The following is a 24,152-nucleotide window of genomic DNA, read 5'->3' as shown; positions in this document are numbered from 1 at the left end:
TGAAAAATTCTTCAGGTGAGGTATTTTCATTCCACCCCACAAGTAGAAAATGGTTTTACATTGAGTTACGAGGACACAGGTCATCGTCTTGTAATTAAGCAAACTAGCAACATTTAGGCTATTTATTCTTGCTTCTTGAGGCAATGTAACACATCTTGCTGATGGCAGGATGGAGACAGTCTGGCCTGGTGATTGGAACCATAAAGGTATTAAGTTTAGCTTTCTAATCCAGTGCAAACAGCGACAGCAAACTGAAACTACTACTTTTCTTTTACTGACACGTCCTTCCCTGTGTGTTTTTTGCGCTTTCAGGTATATGACTGCACTGACAGACTCTGAGGAAGAAGAGCAAAGTGATGCAGAGCAGAGGGATGAAGACCAGCCTGTGGACATGTTATCTGTCCTTTTTGAGAGGATCGACTTTTTGCATCAGGGCACTGAATCTGACAAAAGGGAAAGTCTCAACATCCTTCTGGAGCAGAGAGAACAGGTGCGTTAAATTGGTTGTTAACCTTGCATATATTCAGTTTATAGATGATTATGTCACTATGGCTGAATACAGAACAAATTGTCTTAACACTTTGATGTACTTCTGTAGTTTGGACAGAACTCAACGTTTCTTTGGCGGCTGACCCGGGCTTACTGTGATGTTCATGACGTCAGCTCCACTCTGGAGGAGAAGAAAACCCATGCAGAAACTGGTAATTTACTAAACCTTGTTTTATGCCTCATTTACCAAGCATCTCAGTCTGGATTTGAGTGCTAATGTAATAACCAAAGCTGTTATAATGGACAAACCTCAGTTATCAGTGTCTCATCTGGAAAACCCAAATCCATGCAATTCTGTATTCCTGCAATGACCTCAGTCAGTTGGTTTGACTTGTTGACCAACAATGAATTGGCAGAAACAATGTTTGGCAAGCGTTGAACAAACTTAGAATCTAAAATGGATCAGATAGGATTAACTGCAACTGTAATCTTTACATGTTGCATAGTCATACAATCCTCAATAGATTTACTGTACAGCAACCTTTCTGCCACATCCGTTATGTCATGGTTATTGTTCCAGTTTATGTCCTTGTATTTGTGTGAAACATCTGACTGTTGTGGTGGAAAGAGCACTGTGCATCAATTGAAGATTGAGCTTTTAAAGGCCTCTTTACCCTGTGCGATTTCAGGCTGATTGTTATTATCAGTAGCAGTGGTCCACCAGCAGCAGATTTAGAGCTTCCAAACCGATAGATGGGCAGCATCAAACTTCTGACAGTCTCAGATGTTCAGGACCAAAATCTCACAACGTGACTCTTGCTATGATCTATGTTCACAAACCAACCAACTGGAATACAGCATGAATTGACAAATATACTGCTCAGCTAACCTAATGTTTCTGCTTAAACACAAACTCACTTTACCAGATTGCCATTTCATGTTGCCTTCTTTTCCTTGGCTATGACCAGGTTGACAATTTCCTCCCTCTCTCTTTTTTTTTGGATGTTTTCCAATGTGTAGAAGTGCCAGCGCTATGGCCCAAGCTTGATTATTGTTTAGCTACATCTGTTTTTCTGATTTTTTTTCATTTACATCGTACTACTACGATTTAACAGACATGTCTGATATGGCTCAAAATTGATATTGTACAGTCTGACACAGATTATAATTTTTTTTTTTAAATTGTCTCACTCAGTGTGACATACATTGAGCTTTTTAGACTGTTCACCTTAACACATTCACCTAAGTTTTTTGGTCATCTATTGCATCCTCAACTGTCAGTGTAAAATTGCAATACAGATCGTAATGATCGTAATGCTTTTTTTTTCCACAAACAGAGGCTGTTTTATGTTTCTGCACTTACAAAGTTCAGGCTGGATTGACCTGTTTCTCTCTGATCCTTCCTTATTAATGTGCCTCTAATCAGAGTGGGCCAGGTGCGTCCTGCAAAGACACCTTTGTCAAAGCATTTGACAGTTAGACACATGGATATTTAAAGCAACAGGGCATCACATTGAACATTCATCCAGATATTAATAGAGCAGATGGAATGAGACACTTTCCACTGAGTGATGAAGGACTTAAAACCAAACTTTCTTCCTGGATTGCATTTCGTATAATTTCTTGAGTTACAGTATGTACTGTATGTCCTGTTGTGTTTTCTCAGACAGCGCAACCCTTGACTCCATTAATCCATGCTCTCTTCTTTTGTAACGTGAACAAGAATTGAATTGTGTGCGTTGAGTTTGTGTTTCATCGGAGCATCATTATCTTTTGTCTATCTGTCTTTTCCTCTTAGGGAAGAAAGTTGGTGAGGAGGCGGTGAGCCTGAACCCTACATGTGCTGAAAGTCATCAGTGGTAGGTTTGAGTTGTTTCCTTTCTTCCACATTTCGTCATTTAACAGCTGGCTCTTGTTTATTTCAATAAAGTTAATCCAGCTGCTTTTTCAAAACCAAATCAATCAAGCATACCTGAAGATACAGTTTGATGACATGTGACTTTCAGTCACTGAGCCCCATTATGGGAATAACCGATGGTAGAATTAGACAGAATGAAAGCATGAAACAGGTACTTTCCCCAGATGAGAGGTCTTGGAAGGCTGTGCCTTTGAGTGACTTGTCTGCCTGGAGCAGCTGTTCCTCAGTGTTGGACTGGATGTATGACTCAGGCGTCTCTTTGGGCAGTTTAGCAAATGTAACTGAAACGACTCAAGAGAAAACTCCCAGAAAGCCCAGAAAGGTAGATGACAGAGTGACTTAATTGTGTATTATGTTCATTTACTCTTTGGGCCAAATCAAAACAGATCAGAATATGCAAAGAAAAAGGCATATTTTGTCAAATAAGAGTGAAATAGTTGTTTTCAGCAGAGCATTGCTTCATGCTTTGCGGACATGCATGTTTATGAGATAATAGTAGCTTACCTCCCAAACATCTGCTTCCTGCAGATCACCCCCCCATCCACCTGATAGCATCATATCCACTTTCAGGAATGTAAACACAGTAGTTGTCGGCCAATATGGGTTCTTCAATGGCTGATGCCGATATTTAGAGAGCAGGGCTGCTGATGGCAGATTTTTTTTTTTTTTTTTTTGCATCTGATAAATTACAGCAATTTAATAATAATAACAAATGGGAGACACGGTTTAACACAAATGTTATTGTCTGCATTGTCTGTTTGCTTAAGTAGATCTGCACTCTTACAAGTAATCAAAAAACTTAGCAGCATTTATCAGCAGATAACAGTATCTCCTTGTTTCTGAGAGAGAAAGGAAATTTGTAAGTACTTGCATAAATAAAAATTAAACAATGTTAGTGTAGTACACACGGTAGCAGCATCTCTGTTTTTAGTCCCAGTTCCAGTTAAGAGCACAAAGTTGTAATGTAGGAAACAAAGTTTCTCTACACTTTCTCCACTGAGCCTGTTTCTCTTCTTCTCATAAATGGTCCCAACCTCACTGAGTTTTCTCTCACTGGGAACAGTCGAGGGTGGAGGACAGAAATTTTCTTGCCAGTGGTGCAAGAATGCTTAGGCGGGTTTTGTTCTATTTCCACTATTCCAGTGGCAGACCAGTCTTTCTGTCAGTCACCAGCTCCAGGAGGAGCAGTTGAGCTTGTGAGATATGTCCTAACTCTTCTTCAGCATGAGTTCCATGATGACTGTGAGCCCCGAAAATGTTTGCGTACATTCAGTCAACAAAAACAGAGAGTTCCTCTTCCTCCACCTTTATTCATTTAGGATCCAGTCCTTGGTCTCCAGTGGTGGCTTGTTGTTGTTCAGACTCAAAGGCAATAGCTTCGCTTTTTTAGCCATTTAAGTGCTTCGTTCAGTGTATCCTCTGCTACAAAGAAACGGCCTGTATTGAGGATCCAGCAGTGTTGTCAGCACCAAACATTTGCACTCATCAATCATGGAAAATCTTTTCTCCACACTCTGCAACATTGTCTCCCGAATAGTTCTGATTCCCATAGTAGTGGGACCCTCTGCCTAAAGCAGCATCTTCGGCACTGCAGTGCTTGGGTTGATGCAGGAGACAAAGGCCTCAGCCTTGCTCATCTCAAGAGTCGGCTCTTTGATAGGGCCCAGTGTCTCAATCAAATTTGAGATGATATCCATTTGCTCCACAGTTGGACAAGTAAACTTCCCGTGTTCTTGTGCATACACGTTCAGGGTTCGCTTCTGATCTAACATCCTCTGCAACATATGCATAGTGGACTTCCCGTGGGTGAGAACTGGCCCACAGATGCTGTTATGCTAGCACAGAGTGGTTGACGTGTGTTGCACAAGTCTTCAACCTGCTGGTAATGTCCGCCACTGCTCTCTGACTGCAAATGCACTCGTTTAACACAAGCTGCAATGTACGTGCACTACAGCTGAGGTCTGGTATCTGTCCCCGTCTCATGCTTTTGATCATATTTGCACCAATGTCTCTGAGCACAAGCACAACTTTTTCTTGGTTTAGTCTTTAATGAATCAGTTTCTTCAGACCAACAGTCTGTGGTGAAATACAAATTGGGGCCAGCATTCTTTGGTGCAGTCAGTGCTTTGATTTTCTTCACAACCTTTGTGTGCATACTGTCTTTTAAGGCTGTACCTTGGTTATGCTTCAGCCCACTACCGCCGAAAGCCTTAAAGAAAAAACCGTAACGGGCTGGTTGTCTTTGGAAATCATTTCTGTTATTAAAGTGTCAATTTCTTTTAACCTGGGAATCCAATTTTGCCATTTTTTTTTGAGCATCAAACATTTGTGTCATAGTAGGCTGAAGCATGTCAGCTCTAGCAGCATCTTCTTTCTTTCTACTATGCCTTTTATAGGCACTTCAGGTGATTCCAGATGTTGGTGGTGTGTTTTTTTTTTTTTTTCTTCTTTTTTTTCCTTCCCTGTTTAGCCCCCCTGCTCACCAATTTGCTGCAGATATTGGATTTGGCCTTTCCGGGTGTTGGCTCAATGAAATACTGCCATAAGGAGCTAGAATTCTCTCCAGCCTCTCTAAAATAATTTTTTTTTAATTTTTTCAATTTGATTAAAATAGAAAATAACAGATTCAGTATTTGGGTTAAATATAATAAAAAAAATACAAAGAAAAGTATTTCCATTATTCCATGCACATTACAATCTAATATACTGTATGTGGTTATCTTGTAACATGTTGTTTCAGATGGAATTTCTTAGTACCTCGTCCAAGGAAGTTATGTTTTCACCTGTGTCTGTTTGTTGGTTTGTGTGTTGGTTTATTTGTCAGCAGTATTACACAAAAAGTACTGAACCCATTTGCACCAAACTTGGTGGAGGGATGGGGCATGGGCCAGGGAAGAACCCATAGAATTTGAGGCAGATCCGGATCATTTACTATGAATTGGATTTTTTTTATCTCTGAAGTCTGGTGTATGTTGTTTGACGTTGGCCTTGGCGGAGGTATGCGCTATACTGAGTGCCATTCTAGTTATATATTTGCTATGTTTGTTGACAGACTTGGTTACAAGCCAAATAGCCAATCTAAGCGATCGCATTAAAAGAATAATAATTTTGTTCACTTGCATTGCACTGCCTGCTGATATAATCTACAAAGTGATTAGAGATGACAACAAGATAGAGCGGAGATTCTGTAACTCGAATCCCATACTATCTCTCATTAAACACTATGCCAACACACACACACACACACACTCAAACACACACAAACATGCAGAGGGAGAGAGACATGCACATAATTGCATTACAAGTGCACAATGATAATTTTAACAGTGATAATATTAACGCTAGCTTTCAAACTCCTGTTAACGTAAGCCCACTTGTTTAAATGAGGCTATCTCTAGCCCATTAGCAAATGCAACTGACTGTAACTGAAACTGGGTATCTTATAACTATCAAAACTATCAGCCGCTCACGATAGCAGATTGTTGATGAGAGGAGAGGTTCGTCAATCCTGTATTCATCGTCTGCCTCAGCTAACAGCAGGTATGGCTGACTTTGTCCACTTGAGAATAGTTCTGCGAGCTGGGTATTAATGTTCTCTACTGCTGGCAAACTTTGCACTGGTATGATCATCTATATAAGTGTCATTGATGAAGAAAATATGTTTATATTACGTAACATGCTTAACAACAGCAGACCACAGGCTGACCAACAATAAAAGGCTTCACAGTTACACTTGCTTACCGTCCCAAAACCATTCCAAGTGACAAATCTGATAAATATTTTACAACCATGTCTCGTCGGGAATAGGAGTGGGGGCTGGGGATGCTCATAAACCATTTTTTCGAGCCCAGTAAGCTAGTTTAGCTGGTTGAAGGCTTTCTACCATTACAATTCCCAACTAATGCTATTTGCATTTTCTCAATAAAAGACTGAAGTAAATCCAATTATACAGACAGTAAACATTGTTTATGTTATTAAGAGTGGCCTGTTAAATATGTTGAGGTTTGAAAGTTAGGAATTTAAGTCAAAGTTTAAAGTATCTTTATTGTAAAATTGCGAAATTGACACAAGATGGAGCACTAACATGGTCTCACAGCAGCCACACTGACAAGGCTGCATGCAGATTTGTCTGTAGACATATTATGTCAATCGGCCTCATGAGTGCAGGCATCAGCCGATTCCGATTATCTCAAAATGCCAGAGATCGGGTAAATTAAGCAGTCAACGGATTAATCGGTCGCCGCCTAGGTTATTTTCGCTCAAATAGACTATGGTTACAGTGGAATAACTCATGCAATTAATGATCTTCTGTTATTGCAGTTGCTGTTTCTGTCTGTTGGCAGGTGCGTAAAAGCACAAGCTTAGAAGATTTGTAGCTATACATATTTTGTTCTTGAAGTTACACTGGTGATACATGTGGCACCAAGACATTGTGGATTTGTGTCCAACTCATAACATTTGTCTGCAATTTATTTACTGTATTCTTCTGGTCTATTGTCTGACTTGTTCTGCAGAAATTACTAAAAATTATCTTAAAAGGCATTTTGGTTGCAGCTAATGGACATTTCCAAGTGGCTAATAATTCTCTCTCTGATTGGTCCTTAATATAACACTAAATTAAAGGAAATTTCGCAGCCACAGGTAATTCTCAGAAAAATGAAAGGAAAGGAAATTGGGAGAACCTCTTCCCCTCTTTTATACCTCCCTGGTTGCTCTGAAAATCCCCCTTGCTTTTAATTAGTTGTGTGGAGTGGGCCTGATGGCATGAATACCATTTGTATTTGTGCATGCCCCAGTGGTGCATTCCCCTTCTGAAACACTGCTCATGTCAAAACTTGACTTATCATACATGGAATCCCTGTCTGGAATAGAGAGATGAAGATTGCACCAGATGCAACTCTGGGATCAGCTTGCCACTGCTGGGGTTTGAAGACAACTCCAAAGTCTGTTTTGAACACAGCCTCAATAAAATGATACACGGCCCCTTTTATTTAGCTTTGTTTAGCTCATGTTCAGCATTGGACCTGGATGTATGAACTACATACTTTAAACAGTGTGGTGTGTTTGCTTGTTTATATAATACTAATAGTTTCCAAAGTGTGAATATTTGATACTGTTAATTACTTTCCCTGAATTAGTGTCCTGTATAACTTAGATCATGTGGTTACTTTCTGTATACATGCATGTTTAGATTCCTCCTGGAAAATACCCAAACTGCCTGTTTGAGCCAGCAGCCCTGTTTACTGTGTTCGTTAGGGAATAATTAGCTTTAGCTCATGCACATACCGCAGCCCTCGAGACGTCAAGTGAAATAGAAGGCAGTGTTTGTTTAGTTAATTAAGAGCAACAGCTTTAAAAAAGCTTAATGCTTAATCCTATATCCACTAATGGAATTTGTAAGATTCTTAAACCAAGCAGAAACGCTGTCTAAGTTGAATGGACAGGGCAAAGTAGGTAAAGCCGCACTTTGAAAAAGGGAGGAGGCAGGGACTGGGGATGGTGCCAGGCAGTGTTGCAAGGAAGTTTATGTCTGAGGTAATTGTTTACTTAGTGTACCGATGCCGTGAGAGAACTTGTCACCTGTTTTCCTGAATGCCACCCAACTCGTCACAATTTGGCAGACGTTGTTTAGACATGCGGCCAGTCAGTTCCTGCTCTGCCACTGAACCTACTTATAGAGACTTCTTTACATATCCTCAGTGAATGAATGGCTTTTTGGACCTTTCCATTGCCATTTACCCTAATGTAACTTTATTAAAGTCTTTGAAGATGTTCAATTGGATACTGTTTTTTTTTTTTTTTTTTGTATGTGAAAAATCAACAAATGATTTGCGACTTACAGTTTTATACAAGCTTTGTTAAACTTGTAAAAATACATATGCAAATAAAAAGGATAAAGGCAGAACTTAAATGTGCATGCAACATCACCAACAAATAAACAGTTAATTAGTACTACTGTAAACAAAGTTAACAGAGAAAGGCAGGATGGGAAGTGGTGAGTTCCTAGTGAGAGCTCCTGCAGATTGACTAAAGAACGAAGATGAGGTCACAGTGTCCTCATATGTCCCTACATGAAGGAAACTGTTGTTCGCACTGTAACTAACGCAGTTATTGGTGTAATGTGTTATTTTACACATTGATGATTGATGACACACAAACTCTGTTGTGTAAGCCAGTTTTTAATTAATTACAAAGTGTCAAATTACTGTTTATGACCTATTAATACTTACAAAATTTGGAGGAAATTATACAATTCCAATCCCCACCATAGGATTTTTAAAATAATTTTGTTTATTTTTATTTGTGGAAATTTGCTTAAGTCATTTTATAGAGAGAGAGTATATTCACAGACTGTAGCTGGTAAAGTCCTGTGACCTAAAACATTTTCACTCAGAGATCGTGACAGCTTAGCTGGTAGGGTGAGGAAGACAGTCTCAACAAACCTGCTCTGTTATATATGTACCTTACATGGCAAGTCAGGCCATGGCAGATTTCAGTGAACACACAGTGTCTCTATGAAAGGTACAACTGCTTTAGCGGCGTACCAATTAAGGGGCTGATCCTCCAAAAATGTCTTAATGTGCTGACAGAGACAAAGTCGCATTTCAGTGGCTGTTCTAAATAGAGTGGATAAGTGGAGGACACTACTGGTGTATCATGTGGGGCCATCAGTATTCCAGGTAGTGAAATTAGCACTGGACTTGACTCTCAAGTTGTTTTAGGAGGAGGAGCAGGTTCAGCCTGGCTTTCAGGTCTTCTGAAGGATCCTCCTTCGTGGACTTTGTCCTTTGAGGAACGCTGACCATGAATTGGAACATAACTTCTTTCATTACACACAGCCATTGCACGCTGCTATACTGTGAGCCACAATAGCCCTTATTTGATTACACGAGTCGGTTTAATTTATAATCTGATGTACATTACAAGTAGATTTATCATCTTCACATCACATTGTAGTTACGCTGCAGAATGACAGTGTACTAATTCTGCTGTGACTGTCAACCTTGCATAGTTTCCTCTAGAGCCCGAGCAATATGTCAGCGAATAAGTAACAAGTTCCTAAATTTAAGGGATCCTCATTAAAAGTGTGTTTTAGGTAAAACGGATATTTAAAAAACACAATATCCACTTACACACTGTTATCAGATTTTTTATACAACATTGATGTTGGTACTGTTATTGCTCTCGGCTCAAATCCAGCATTGGCCAGGCTGTAGTGTATACAGTCACAAAAGTTTATATTTAGCCAAAATTTGAAAAACCATGAACCTCATTCTTGTAGGTTTGTATTTATTTGTATAGCTCCCAGTCAATACCTATAGTGACAGATCTCAGAGTGTATCATAGAATCAGGGATTACACTAAATAACCCAAAGCTTTTACCTATTGAAAACTGTTGATGTGCAGCTGGTTGTTGCAGGGCATTTGTGAACCTTACTCAGTCAAAAAACATGCAGCAACCCTTATGATCTTGTACATTTGCTGTTTGAAGACCTGAAGTGATGAATGTGATGTCCGTTTAACAGTTATCACTTCACAGGAGATTACACATACTTTCCCACTCTGTCATCCACCAAATCTCTGTACTTTTCCCAGGTGAGGTGGATGAGCACTCTTTTGAAGATGAATGTGTGTGGAGGCACTTGACTTATTCAAAGAGCACCATGAGGTGGATACAGTCACCATCTCTACAGCCCTCCCACTGTCACCTGCTAAATTTTTTAATTCCCTGTGCGTGTCAGAGTAGAAAATGATTGATGCCCACAAAGCTGAAGAAGGCTATAAGAAGATGGTAAAGTGTTTTCAGGTAGCTGTTTTCTCAGCTCATAATATAATTAGAAATGGCAGTAAACAGGAATGGTGGAGGCCAAGTTGAGGTCTGGAAGACCAAGAAAACTTTCAGAGACAACTGCTCTTAGGATAACTAGAAAGGCAAAGTGATAGTGGTGCACTGTTCTACTGTGCAGCGATAACAGCACAAATATGACCTTCATGGAAGTTTCATCAGAAGAAAACCTTTCCTGTGTCCCTTATCCCAAAATTAGAAGTTTGCAAAGGAACATCTAAACAAGCCTGATGTATTTTGGAAACTAGACTGGCACTGGCATACCTCCCGCAATGCGAAAAATGTTTGCAATTAAAGTGAAAAGTAAAAAATCTACACCAAAATTTTATGGGTTCTTCCCTGGCCCATGCCCCATCCTTCCACGAAATTTGGTTTAAATCGACTCAGTACTTTTTGCATAATCCTGTGGAAAAAGAAAGAAACCAATCAACAGACACCGGTGAAAACATAACTTCCTTGGCGGAGGTGTCAAGTCCTGTGAACTGATGAAGTTAAAATAGAACTTTTTGGCCACAATGAGCAAAGGTATTTTTGTAGAAAAAAGGATGCATACTTATTATATAAAAAAATAGATGAAAATGAACAACTTAACTCCTTCAAGAAATGACATCTTTAAATTACCCTCTGAGTGTTAAAACTCTACTTTGCCCTGAGCTTTAATGTCCTAAAAGACAGCTGATACACAGAATATCAAAATTTCATAAAAAGAAAGCCTCTCCAACTGTTAAGCACGGCGGTGGATCGATCATGCATTGTACTTTGGTCGCAGCCAGTGGCAAAGGGAACATTTCACTGGTAGAAGGAAGAATGGATTCAAGTGAATACCAGCAAATTCTGGGAACAAACATCACACATCTGTAAAAAAGCTGAAAATGAAAAGAGGATGGCGTCTACAACAGGATAATGATCATAAATACAACTCAAAATCCACAATGGTGTACATTGCATGCAAGATGGCCCTATACATACATACATACATACATACATACATACATACATACATACACACATATAAATAATATATATATATATACACACACACACACACACACACACACACAAACACACACTATGGCTGATCGTTATACATGCATTGGGTTACATGAGGTGCTTTCGTGACAGTGAGGCTGAGGCCTATTTGTATAATCTCAGCAGGCTGGGAGAGGTGATTCGTTCTTGTATCACCAGCTTTGTTTATAGGTGCGTGTTCAATGATCCCACCGTGTGAATTCAGCCCACATAAATCCCTGACTATAGGGCCTCTCTGATGGTACAAAGGCCCATGGATTAAGCAGGGAGCCTGCGCCAGTGCTACTCAGAGGAGGGGGAGAATGGGCTCACTTTGTCCTCTACAAAGACAACTTTAATTTCAAACACGTGCCTCACAGTGACACAGTCATCGTCAGTGTCACTGTGGCAGCATTGTGCTCTGTTCCCAGTAGCTGTGGAAACCCTGTGTGTGTGTAACTTTCAGACCTCACTGTACTCTGGCTCATCACTGTGGGAACACTTGACACACAGCCACAAATCTCACCTCCCATCCAAAGAAAACACTATCAGTTCATTCTGTCATGGGCTAAGTATATCAGCGCACTTCACACACTCAACACAGGTTGTCCTTGAATTCCTCAAGTTCCTCCTCTTGTTTTTGTACATGTTTTAGCCTGGAGTCTTGCCTGGCCCTCTCTATCATTGAATGGGGTCCCTGTGTTTGGATTTGAGGGCTGAAATCAATCAAAATCAAGCTGTTTCCGCCAAGCAACTGACACTTAGGCCCTTTTGTTTTTGCCCAGCAGAGTGGGGGATTTCACTGAGCCGCAGTAAGAACATGGTATAACCTTGCGCAATGAAGTGTTCTGTCCTTCTCTCATCTTCCCCCTTGGCGTGTTTTGCCACTAGCCACCTTTCCTCCTCCTCTTGATATTTCCCTTTTCTTGCCTAGACAGTCAAGGAGAGATAGTATTTCAACTCAGAGAAGAAAGGAAAGGATTAACAACAGCAGGTAGGCCCCTTAGGCTAGACACACCTCTCTACACCTTCACATCCCATCTCCTTATTCGCTCCCTTCCATTAATTCTCACCACCCCTTCGTCTGCCTCTTCACTGCCGGCCTAGTGCTGTTTCACACAGTTACAATAGATATGTTGTATAGGACCCAAAAAGAACACACACTCCATTTCCTACATGGCGCAGAAAAGTTAATCTTTAATCTTTTTGTGAATTATACACATAGAAAACAGAAACACAGGATACTTGGATGTAACCACAACTGCTAACTCCCCCAGTCTAAGGCCAGAGGGGGAAAGTCCAGGTGCCGTGATGAGCCAACAATGTTATATGCTGGTCCAATCATGATTAGCTCAGCCATTGGCACTCTTAGGTTTACATACTTCTAAGTTAACACTGCCAGAATTGCCACATGCTGATTAATGTTACAGCTAGCCATTCAGAGGGAAGAGAAATATGTCTTGCAGTAGCAGTTGTTGAGCAATCTCTCCCACAGCCCTCACCTGGGAAATGTTCAATCTCGATTATGATTACTATTCCTCTATGGTATGCTGCTCTGGTCGCTTTACTCATTTAACCACTGCAAGATTTATTGCATTTAGTCACATTAGCATATGACAACATGATGGTAGAAAAAGAGTAATTACTAACTGGTTAGCATAACTCCTCAAAGAAGATTGCAGCTATCTGGACTCATTAGTTCATTGCCATTGATATAGATGAAGGACAAGAAGCAAATCCTCATATTTGGAAGCTGCTACCATCTGTTTTTTGGCGTTTTTGCTATATCAGTTTATAAACAATTAGCAAATTGTTAATTTTCTGTGGAGTGACGAATCATTTATCCATCAACTAATTGTTTCAACTATGGTATTTCATCGCTGCAAGTATTAACAGCCATTCTGGAGTCTACAGCCATTCTGGCAGCTCTGTTAGGCTGTGCTTTGAGCTAGATGCTCATGCATGCTAACATAATCAAAATAAAAATGCTAACGTACTGATGTTTGGCTGGTAATGTTTACCATGTTCAGCATCTTACTTTAGCATGTTAGCATGCTAACTTTTGCTAGTTAGCACTAAATATATGGTATAGCTGAGACTGAATGTAATTTCTGTTGCAGGAACTGGACCCTATAGCAAAGTGCTGGAAAAAATGTAAGTTTGACCTAATGATTGTGCCATACGGAAAGTGAAAGTTTGTACATTACACAACGCCTCTACCAAATTTTACAGTAATGCATTCAGTTGTTGAGTCATTTCACTCAAGACAACAAATGTCAAACTCATGGTGGTACTAGAGGAAAGGTCAGGAATTGCAGAAGTGAGTAGTCTCCACCCTGCGAATGTCTGTACAAAATTTCATGGCAATCCATCCAGTAGCTGTTGAGATATTTCAGTCTGGACCAAAGTGGTGGATTGACCAATATTGCTAAATGTGGCTAAGAAGGGTTTAATCAAGAAAATGGTCCCCTAGCTGTTAATTACTGCTGCCAGGGAGGTTATGTTTTCACCCCTGTCTGTTTGTTGGTTGGTTGGTTTGTTTATTTGTCAACAGGATTACACAAAAAGTACTGAACCCATTTGCACCAAACTTGGTGGAGGGATGGGGCATGGCCCAGGGAAGAACCCATTAAATTTAGTTGAGGATCCGGTTAAAGGGGCAGATCCAGGAATTTTTTATCACTTTCCTTAACATTGCGAGATGGCGCATTTTGTAAAAATTTTTGTCAGTTTCTCAGGAAATAATGTATGGATCTTGATGTAAAAAATCGGACGTATTTAGGGTGTTGAGATCTATAACTTTGTAGAATTTGGTGCAGTTTCAGATAATGATCCAGATCTGGTGGAAGAAATTGCTGAATACGGTTTACACACAGTCCACTATTTATGATTTAATATGTTTTATGACAATTAAATCATTTACTTTATCAAACTACTTTTTTTTTTCCTTCTATTTTTCTATTTTAAGAGCTAGACAGACGTGTAGGATTGTTTGGCCTTGGCGAGGGTATGAGCTCTGCTGAGTACCTTCTAGTTGTATTTCTCTTAAATGCTATTCCAATGCATTAGTTCCGAACTATAATTCTTCACTCTTCTCAGTAATAATTTTTGGCCACTGTTGCTTTCACTTTGTTTAAATTGTATCATCTAACCAGATTGTGGAACCACTGTCTACTGTGAACAACTCTCATTATTTGTATGAGGGGAGCTCAAAATTAGATTAAAATGTAGTGGAAAAGTGCAAACCAACTGTGTCCTGGCTCCATTTCCTCACAGAAGATATTTAGTCACTGGTGATGGCTTTGCTCAAAGCCTTTATATCCAGCAGACTGTTCTGATCGGAAGCCACTGCAACTTCAGACAGATAGCATCTCTGCTCCTGTGATTTTGTGCAGCTCTTTACTCATCGAGCGCCAGCCAGCGGCAGAACACCCACACCCTGCGCTACCTTAAGAAAATAAACACTGATCTTTTTAGTTACAGTTACACATAATTCATCTGGCTTTCCTTGCTTTGCAGAGAATATTTAGGGCACTTGTAAGTGATGTGGTTAGTACTTATCTTATCACTGTTAATTTTCCATACAGCCCACAGTAATGGTGGTTAGCACAAAAATTCATGTTTGCATGATGTTTCACCCAGTTATAACCCCCAGACTCACGTGTTTTTTTTTTTTTTGTACATTTTGTTCACTTACTAGGAGGAGAATTTTCAACTGAAGTCAAAGCGCGGTTTCTTACTTACTTATTAATTTGTCTAACATTATCTTAATTTTATAATTACCTGGTAATCATGTAATATAATTTGCACTCTATAATAGTTCATTACATCTCACCCCTTTTTTCTTTTTTTCTTGATGTTTTAATTTGTGTCGGCATGCTGTGGCTGATCACTATCCAGAGATAGAGAGAGTGAGAGTGAACAGTAGCCCACCGCCAAATCATGCCCTGTTAAAAAAATCCATTCACACATTCCAGACACCTCAGTACACACATACAGATTCCTTCTACCATGAGCACCACCATGTTAGACGACATTTTCAGATGACCTTTGCACATGCTGATCCTTCAAATAAAAAGGTGTTTATGTCGCTCTGTGGTGTTTGACAGAGTACCAGCAGGATTAAAGCAGCCTTGCGGTGAAAAGACTTTGATCATCTCTCTCCTCTCCTCTCCAAACCCTCAGCGTCATGCTGACTTACAGATCCAAAAGCTGAAATCGCTCTTTGTTTCCCCTCCACCTGCCCATTGGTCCAAGTCATTCTATTAATTAATGAGGGAGGGAATAAGGCGAAGCAGCTTATCTCTGCTGATGTTGTCTAATGAGGAGTCTTGCTAAGGAACAGTGAATGTTGTGGTTTTTCAGTGCCCCCTTGGTTGACTCATTGTTAGTGACCCAGAGAAAAGGCGGTGTGACTGAATGGTGGTGCCCAATTTCTCTCCAATCCTCCCACCTACGCAAAACTTCTCTGCTTGACTTATGTGTTGTAGCTGGATCTTACGTTTTCAATAATGCACAGGTACCTTAAAAGCTGAGAATAATATGATTCTTTGGTGACCTAATCGGGCAGTGAAAATAATTTGTGTATTTTGCAACTTTCCTCGGCAAGTTATTCTATTTCCATCCAGTGACCTCCTGATATTCATTCTGTCTGCAATATAAAGATGTGGCAAAATGAGGACAGATGTGATCTTGTCAAGCAAGGTCAAAGATTCAATTTGCTGGACCAACTGGGTGGCTTGATAAAGGAATGGTTTTGAGATGCCCTTGTGCAAGACTTTCGGTCCCCAACACATGGTGGTCCACGTCCTAAGGAAGACGTGTTTATAGCTGTTCCAAACAGGCACACTTGAAAACAGCGTCAAAAGCTGGCTGTCATAAAAACAGGCAAGACTCAATAATCATTCAGATACAGGGATAACAGCACACACTTTCAAGTCTTTCGTCAGAGCCATTCATCGTGTTGTACTCGTTTGTAAACACAAAAAGTGTGTGAAGAATACAAAAAGACAAAGTTTAAACACTCGACACACCTGGGCGATTGGCTTTTTGAAGTCAGTGTGCTCACCAGATTCTTAGTTTTGAAAAGGCAACAAAAATTGTTGGATGCAGCGCCCAACCGCTTCTGATGTAGGAAATGTGCTGGCAGAGAATAACAAGCACTTCAGTAAAAGCATACTGATGCCTGTAATCTGTGTCTCACACTTGTGAATGTATTAATCTCTGTGAATGTGTAGCAGAGTGGTGCTGGAGTATCACAACTGTGTCCAGGCCTTCAGTTTGCCAGAATAAATATTAGCAAAAAGATGCCTTTGTGTTCAGTGATGAGCCAAACAGTATAACCTGCAGACAAATGACTTCTACTTAATATGGTCTCTGAACAGGTATGCCATCATGTGTGGAATTATGGCAGAGTATGACACAGTTCAGAACAAGATAAAGAATGGATACATCTTTAAGGTAAGTCATTGTTGTCATAATTTGTGTCTGGGACTACACATTCTGAAATTTGGTGTGACTATTTAATAAAATGCTTGCACTATTATGTGTGTACATATTTCATATATACATATATGTAACTAGAGTAGAGGGGGAAAGGCTACTCATATCACTTAAGCCAATCCTGTAGCCATTCAGTTGCATAAGACAGAGTGTGGAACACCGGCACGTAGCATTTCATCTTCTGTCAGCAGCTACCCCAAACACTGTGTACCTGCAAACTCTTGACAGGTGAAAGAGAGAGATAGAGAGCTGGAGAGGGAAGATATGAAAAAAAAAAAAAACTGGATCAGAGAGAGGGAGAATGGAAAAGACTGAGGGAGGGAAGGTGCGTGACAACCAGGAGTGTGTGGTCGCTCAGCGAGATCGCGTGTGTGTGAGGTGTTTGTGAAATACTTGTGGGTTGGTGAAGCAGGACAGATCAGGTCAGAACAGAATGCAGTGAAATAGCAGCCGTGTCATGAATCAACAGTGAAAATCTTCTCCTTGTCTGTGTGCCTCTCCTCCCAGGATCATCTGGATAAAGCCATTGAGCTTAAGCCACAAGACCCCATGTCCTACTACCTGCTGGGCCGCTGGTGCTACGCTGTATGTGACCTTCCCGACACACAACACATTTGTCTCTCCCATCTCTCCACACATTGGCAAAAATTGAATTAATTGTGGCTGACGTGTCTCTGTGGCCTCCCACCTCCCTTTGCTAATCTACCCATGGTTTCCCCCTTTCATTCCCACTTTTTAGGTTTCCCTGAGGTTTGTTTTTCCATCTGCAATATTTGTACCATTGAGATTTTTCAACCCTTTTCCTATTCGGTTCATGTTCTTTCATTGTAGCCAGTTGTTTTTGATTGTTTCTTTGATCATCATGTCTTTGTGTCTGTCAGCCATTTAATCACTCCTGTCATTTTTGAAAATAATGTGTGATGATGAATTATTGTCATTTAGATATAAAGGTTTACAGATGTTCTGCTATTGAGTGTCCAGTTGTTTCATGAGTAATTTATCACGTAACTTCTAGTTGTCAAACTAAGTTGCTGAAAGGAAGGAAGCTGTTACAGATATTGCTCTGGTAAAATGATTTAATACTCGCTTATATTGTTGGTACCGGAGAAAGAGTGAGTTACTGTGCAAAACTAGTGGAGCAGTAACACCTGATGTTTTCAGGGATTGAGTTTTATGGGCCGTCTGTGGTGCCTTCATGTTCAACAATGATCTACTGTTTGCATTCAGCCAGCAGTTCTGTTTGAAAGGTCCTGTGATGACGCCAAAGCAATGCTACACCTGCAATTAGTCTTTGCTCTGATGAATGGTGTGAGGCAGGAACATTACATGTTTGACCCAGGCTTTTCCTGGCCATTATCATCTTCTGCGAAAAGTGTCAGTACAAAAGTATCAATGCACTGGGTATCGGTTTTCATAGAAATACTGGACAAATCACAGTCTGGTAACGGTGTTTTTCTGGCCAGGAATAGTTTAGAAAAATTATATGTAACTAATCCTGCTAGGAAATTCATGAACTTTGTTCCCGTTAACTTCTAAAGCACTTAATTTTGCGGTTGGTTGCTCACAGACATGATTACTTTTAAGTTACAAAAGGAGATACAAGGAAAAACCTCCACTTTACATTATATCTCATGAGATAGCTGCAACATGCCTCAGCAAGATCTGAAAAATTTAGTTTTAAATCTGATGAGATGAGGACCTTTTTTGGTACACATCTCCTCAGATTGTTGTTTGAAGTTGATGGACATTGTTATTCAAACTGCTCATTAATCTCTTAAACTAACTTAACACCACCAAAGATCTTGTTTTTTGCTGACCTCCAGGGGTTAAACTGTGCCTTGCTGCATTGAAGCACATGTGTACTCAAGGATCATTGTGACAACACTGTTGGGTGTGGTTGCAGCTGCCAAAAGGCACATTTCTGACCACACCCAACCACACCCAGCATGTGAAACAGGCTTGAAACCTTCAACCAGAGAGGGCAGTGAAACACTTCTTTTTAGCCTGATGTTAATTCACTCTCAAACTAATTTGCAGAGTTCTCTTTTAACGTAAGGTGTTCGACTGTTTTGCAGGTAGCTCAGTTATCATGGATTGAGAGGAAAGTTGCGACCACACTATTTGGAGAACCTCCAAGTGCCACAGTTGAAGATGCACTAAAGAATTTTCTTAAGGTACTTTTTCTTAAGGTACTTTTTTACACCAGTCTGGGGACATTCGACTTCTTAAGGATGGAGTATTCTCAAATTGAAATAGTTCTTACAGTGTATCGTCCACATCTGAATGAAAAAGTGTTTCCGAAAACTTTTTTGCCCCACACCAAAAATGCAGTTTCAAAAGCCTGCCATCACAGAAAGAGATGAGACGAAATGATTCATACAAATAGGAATAAATCTTGAGAGGGTTCAAATCCTGTGTATTTTCTCACCTCTGCACAAGTGGACAAACATTGCATGAAGAAGGAATGACTATTAATTTTCACTTTCTTTGAAGCATATTTACACTTTTAGGAATCACTGAATTTCACTCAGTCTGTATTCCTAGTGTCTTAACTAAGTAAACTAGAAAATAATTGCACAAAAATAGGGACTGATACGTAGACTGCTTATTTTTATTTTCATACAGTTTTATTGATTTCATGTTCTCCCCTGAACTGTCCTGATTAATGAAAGTTGTAGCACATAGTGTCCTGTTTGTCCAGCGTATACTTGCAATTTGCCTCCAGGTTGCTCCTGTACCCAATTTTCAAAGACCAAACCCTCAGTGTTTAGAATTTCTAATGTTTATGTAGTAGAGAAATGAATTTTGCTTCTGGCCAATATTCCTGAGCTTGCCTCTTAGTCACGTCTTGTGTATCTCACTCATCAATTTGATTTAAGTGGTCCTGTTATGACATGTTGCTCATGACACTGGAGGAGAACCTCTGGAGAGACTGTCGAGCTTCAACAAATACATCCTGCGAGGTTATAGCAGGTCCCCGGCTTCTAACCTGTGGTTATCTGTATTTGACTAACTGTCGGGATGAGTCAAGGAAAATGCCTGTTGTTTTTGGCCTTTATAATGATACAGATAAAACTTTTAGCCATTCATGCGTGAAGAACAGTGCCTTCATTTAAATACAGTCCACTGAAATCCAACCAATTAATGAATATGTAATCCATCTGATATGGATAATGAACCAAAACCTTTTTATCTGTGTTTTTATTCAGGTTGAGGAGATCAATCCAGGATATTCTAAACTCAACTATGTGTTTCTAGCCAAGGTTAGTACCAGAAACTTTAGATCGCAGTTGTCTTGTAAAATGTGCACTGTTCTGTGGGATCCTACTGGGACTAAAAAAAGCATTGACAGTTTTTGTTTTTTTCTTTGGCAGTGCTACAAAGACCTGGGGCATAGGGAAAAAGCTGTGAAGATGTATGAAGCTGCATGTTCAATGAATACTGTCTCAAAAGAGGTAGAAGTCATCACTGTCATATTGCAATGCTCTATTTATATCCATCTCAGAGGGTGATTCCTTCCGCCTTTTCTCATCTCTCTTTACAAAATGCACTATAAATCAGGAATCTCAGTACAGATGCAGCAGTTGTTTGGGTGGCTTCCTAATCAGTCAAATAGCCATATTTTATTGTATTCTCAATAATGCTTTTTCCTCAGGATGAAGAGGCACAAAAGGAGCTAGACTTACTCTGCCCAGCACTTGGAGTGTGACGATGACAGCGCAGTAGCACATTCTTTTGGAAAATTATTTTCTGAGCGCTCTGTGTGTGTGGGTGTGGATATAGTGCGTACTGAGAGGCCATCATGTTAATTCACTCTGTGAGTGGAGGAAGGTGTGATGTGGCATTATATTACCAGTGGGAGCAATAGGCTCCCTACGTCAGCACCGTCCTGTGTCCTTTTAAATCAGACTTGTATTCTAATGTTGTGTTGTTATAAAAACTTTTTTAATAGTGGAAAACAAACTTGACATTCCTAGTTGTACTAAATCAATTGGATAATTTGTTTTCCCTCTCTCAAATAATCAAGTCCATTGCCATCAAAAGTTTGAGATAGATTTTTATTGATTTTAATTTTAGAGAAATTGGATTAATCATAAATTTTAGTGAATTCAGTGTGATTGTTAGTATATACAGTATATCTGCTCCTGTCTGTACAGCAGTGTGTAGCAGACATTCTCTCCGAAATCTGATTGCTCCGAGTTTCACTGACAACAAAGACCTGTCACTTTTTGGGAAAGTGACCCATAGGACTTGCTGTTCCTTCCTCTTCCGTCCTGTGTTTTTTGTGTCTCCCATCAAACATTGAAGTAGGAATAACAAAAGCACATCTGACAATGGCGCACCCAAACAAAGATCTTGGAATGCCGTGACCACTGGACGACCTCTTGCACTCTTCACTCTGCCGTAATTCAGACCAGCATAAGTGCTCACTGGCTACATTTACATTCAGACTTTGTAAAATAATTAAATCATGCAGGAAACACATGTAGATGAACATTTTCTTTTATGTCCTTTTTCATGAGATCTGATGTACTGTGGTTTTTGACTTTGGCATTTGTTCATTGAAGACATTCATTATTCAGTTACCTCCTGCTGTTCAGCACCTGTGACAGTAATGTCACCCCAGTATAACTGCAGTTTATCAAACGATCCAACAGGAAGACATAATAGAGTACTCTTAGCCCTGGGTGCAGTACGCTTTTAATGTTTTTCCTTGACCACTGTTATACGGATCCGCAACAACCCTCACTGAATCATTCTAATCCGAGTACACACATACGAATATATCAAAGTTTACTTACTTGACATGATATGTCATTCCTCACATTTTTTTAAGCCCTGGTTATCAATTGACCTGGGGTATTTGATATGCAGAATTTGAGGCTGTAGGCCAGACGTCCTGTGGTTAATGTGCCCTCGTGCACGTTCGCCAGATCATTGAAAAATATTTTTTTAGAAATACAGGAACAGGTTTAACAAAGAACCCATAAATGATATCAGTTATTTCTTATTAAGGGGTCATGTGAAGCACCCAATAGGTGTTTTTGAGAAAAACCCCTTTTTGATCCTGAGTTCCTGTTGGAACCTTTCAGTAATGTTTTTCTTCAGGATGGTTACCTAAATGATTTTCCATATGTTCCCTTTTGGAGCTCGGACCCCCTTACATTTCATTTGTCTTGTATTGTTTTTAATCAAAAGTCAATTTTATTGAGACATCTGTTTTATTATGAACTTTTGCAATGTCAAAGATGTGGAGAGCTGTCCTAAGCACACCACTCAAACTTGGTATGCCTACTTAAAAAATGATCTAATGTTCAGTGAAGGTTCCTGTTGCAGTGCATATATACAGCACCTAATTAACCTAGTTTGGGTTAAATTAAGGTTTCAGGCTTCAATTAATATAAAAAAACATCCTGCTAAAGTCCACATAGTGAAACATTTTTCAAACATGAAGTGAAAATATATATGATGATAAGGCTTCATTAGTACAAGATGAAAGGAGAACAAACAACATAGTTAACTGTGTTTTTTGTTTTGTTTTTTTTGTAATCTTTGCTTCTCTCTGTGGCAAAAGGGTTGGACAGTTTAACTGGCTCTCTAGTTAAACTATAACAAATAAAGCAGGAAAGGCCGACCCATTGCTTTAGCATGATGGGATGGCGCATACAATTGCATTCCAGGTTAAATAATGCCCCTAAAATCTGCGTTAATGGTTGGATATTTAATTTTAGGTATTCCTAACTGTTTTGTGAATGTTTGTCCTCAATCTTGTAAGTGTGATGCATTTTAAACATGCATATTGTATGAAAACTTTAGTTTTGTTTACTCTTGAGATTTGTTTTGGATGATTTTTATCAATCTACAGTCTGGTTAACTTTATTTCATTTTGTGTATTAAGGCTACCTGTATTGTGAAAATTACAAGAATATTTGTTTTTATTTGTCAATTAACAGATTTTCTACCAGCACTACGAATGTATTTGATTTTTTTTCAAATGCCAAAGCAAGTAAAATATTTACGGTTATATCAAATCTGATCACTACATAGAGATTATACTGTACAGTATCATAAGCAGTGTGTACTGAATGATTAATGGTACTGGAGTCTATAATTAAATCTGTGCAGTCCTGATAGGAATTTGTCATTTGTCTTGCTTGTTTAAAGGAATAGTAATAGGTTCTGGAGAAAGACTGTTACTGAACTCAGCAGCAAAACAACTACACGCCTCCCTTCAGTGCTCCTTCAGAAGATCCGCCCCCCAAAATTCATGGATGCGCATTGCCAAGGCAACGACACTAACAATGGTGGGATCCAGATCATCTGATACAGCAGGGAATTGGACTCTCTTTCTCATAGCTGAAGCAAAAAAAACCTTAAAAAGTCATCAAGCAAACAACACGCACACAAACATCAGCATCCGAAACACAACAGGGTAAAAAGTAGAGTTAATTTAGAGTGCTTTTATAAAACTACAGTGTCAGAGGACCATAGGTTTCTACCTAAGCTAACAAGGAAGGTAACGTTACCTGGCATAGCATTTCGAATTATACATCAATCCAGAAAATCTAGCAATCTTGTGTCTGTAGGTCTGTATGGCTGTTAAACCCCTTTGCACGTTTACGGACAAATATCATGATATAGAGCAAAAAACAAGACAGTAAACCGTCTCTACAGTTGCTGCTAGGAAGCTAACATGCAGAGAAGATGAGATGGTTTCCCAGAGCCAGCACACCAGCTGCAGACAGCGACACTCACAACTCCTGTGCTACTATAGCTCACATCTTGATGGCTCTTCGCCCTTGCCCGATCACAGCGCTTCCATCTCAATTTTTGTTCTTCTGAACCTCTCCTCTTTGGCTGGTTCTCGGCAATCTCTCCTTCACAATGCGATTATGCTGCGGAGTATACACCGCCGTGATGCCGCCGCTGGTAGACGTTCTCTTGTCTGCAGTCCAGATGAGTCCTGTTCAAAACTCCACATGGTCCGGTAATGAAGGGTAGACTGCTCCTTCTCCTTCTTCTGGTATTCCTTAAATTGGCACTATCCACCCTTAATAGTTAGCATGTGCCAGATTTACCATCTCCTTCTCCCGCAGTCCCCTTTCCCCAATCTGACCTCTTCTCTTCTTCTTTCCCCTGTCCTGTGCACAAGGACAAATGCCCCCCGCCCCTGTTGCTAAATAGCTGGAGTAACGTTGTTGCCACTTTGTTTCCCACTTACAGAGCCAGGGCTGTGAAGGAACACCAGATTTTTTTTCAGCGCACACAGAAAAGACAGCTAGTGGACCACGAGGAGATATTTGCTGAACTTGACAAAAAGTGTATTGGATTAGAATAGCGGATTTTACCTTTAAGTACATAAGCTTGTTTGTGTGCTTGTTAGTTTTA

The 24,152-nt window shown here is 39.9% G+C and overlaps 1 protein-coding gene across 5 annotated transcripts in view; it reads left to right on the top strand.

The window, feature by feature from the left end:
- LOC120796038 (regulator of microtubule dynamics protein 2) overlaps positions 1-22,895 on the top strand; it is a 39,820-nt gene extending 16,925 nt beyond the window's left edge. The window contains exons 3-13 of one of the 5 annotated variants that reach the window (XM_040138336.1): positions 313-490; positions 599-701; positions 2,288-2,348; positions 12,200-12,255; positions 13,382-13,415; positions 16,646-16,721; positions 17,271-17,348; positions 18,839-18,937; positions 19,973-20,026; positions 20,138-20,218; positions 20,419-22,895. In XM_040138336.1, the coding sequence (XP_039994270.1) occupies positions 313-490; positions 599-701; positions 2,288-2,348; positions 12,200-12,255; positions 13,382-13,415; positions 16,646-16,721; positions 17,271-17,348; positions 18,839-18,937; positions 19,973-20,026; positions 20,138-20,218; positions 20,419-20,472 (874 nt within the window). In that variant the 3' untranslated portion in view covers positions 20,473-22,895. Of the gene's footprint in view, positions 1-312; positions 491-598; positions 702-2,287; positions 2,349-12,199; positions 12,256-13,381; positions 13,416-16,645; positions 16,722-17,270; positions 17,349-18,586; positions 18,938-19,972; positions 20,027-20,137 lie in introns of those variants that run through there. The other 4 variants (XM_040138335.1, XM_040138339.1, XM_040138337.1 and 1 more) reach the window with 4 other exon arrangements.
- Positions 22,896-24,152: the final 1,257 nt, after the last annotated feature.

Source organism: Xiphias gladius, chromosome 11 (assembly GCF_016859285.1).
Source record: "Xiphias gladius isolate SHS-SW01 ecotype Sanya breed wild chromosome 11, ASM1685928v1, whole genome shotgun sequence".
NCBI classification, from domain to species: Eukaryota; Metazoa; Chordata; class Actinopteri; order Istiophoriformes; family Xiphiidae; genus Xiphias; species Xiphias gladius.
Note: the sequence above shows the minus strand (reverse complement) of the source record. Positions and strands in the feature narration are given on the sequence as shown.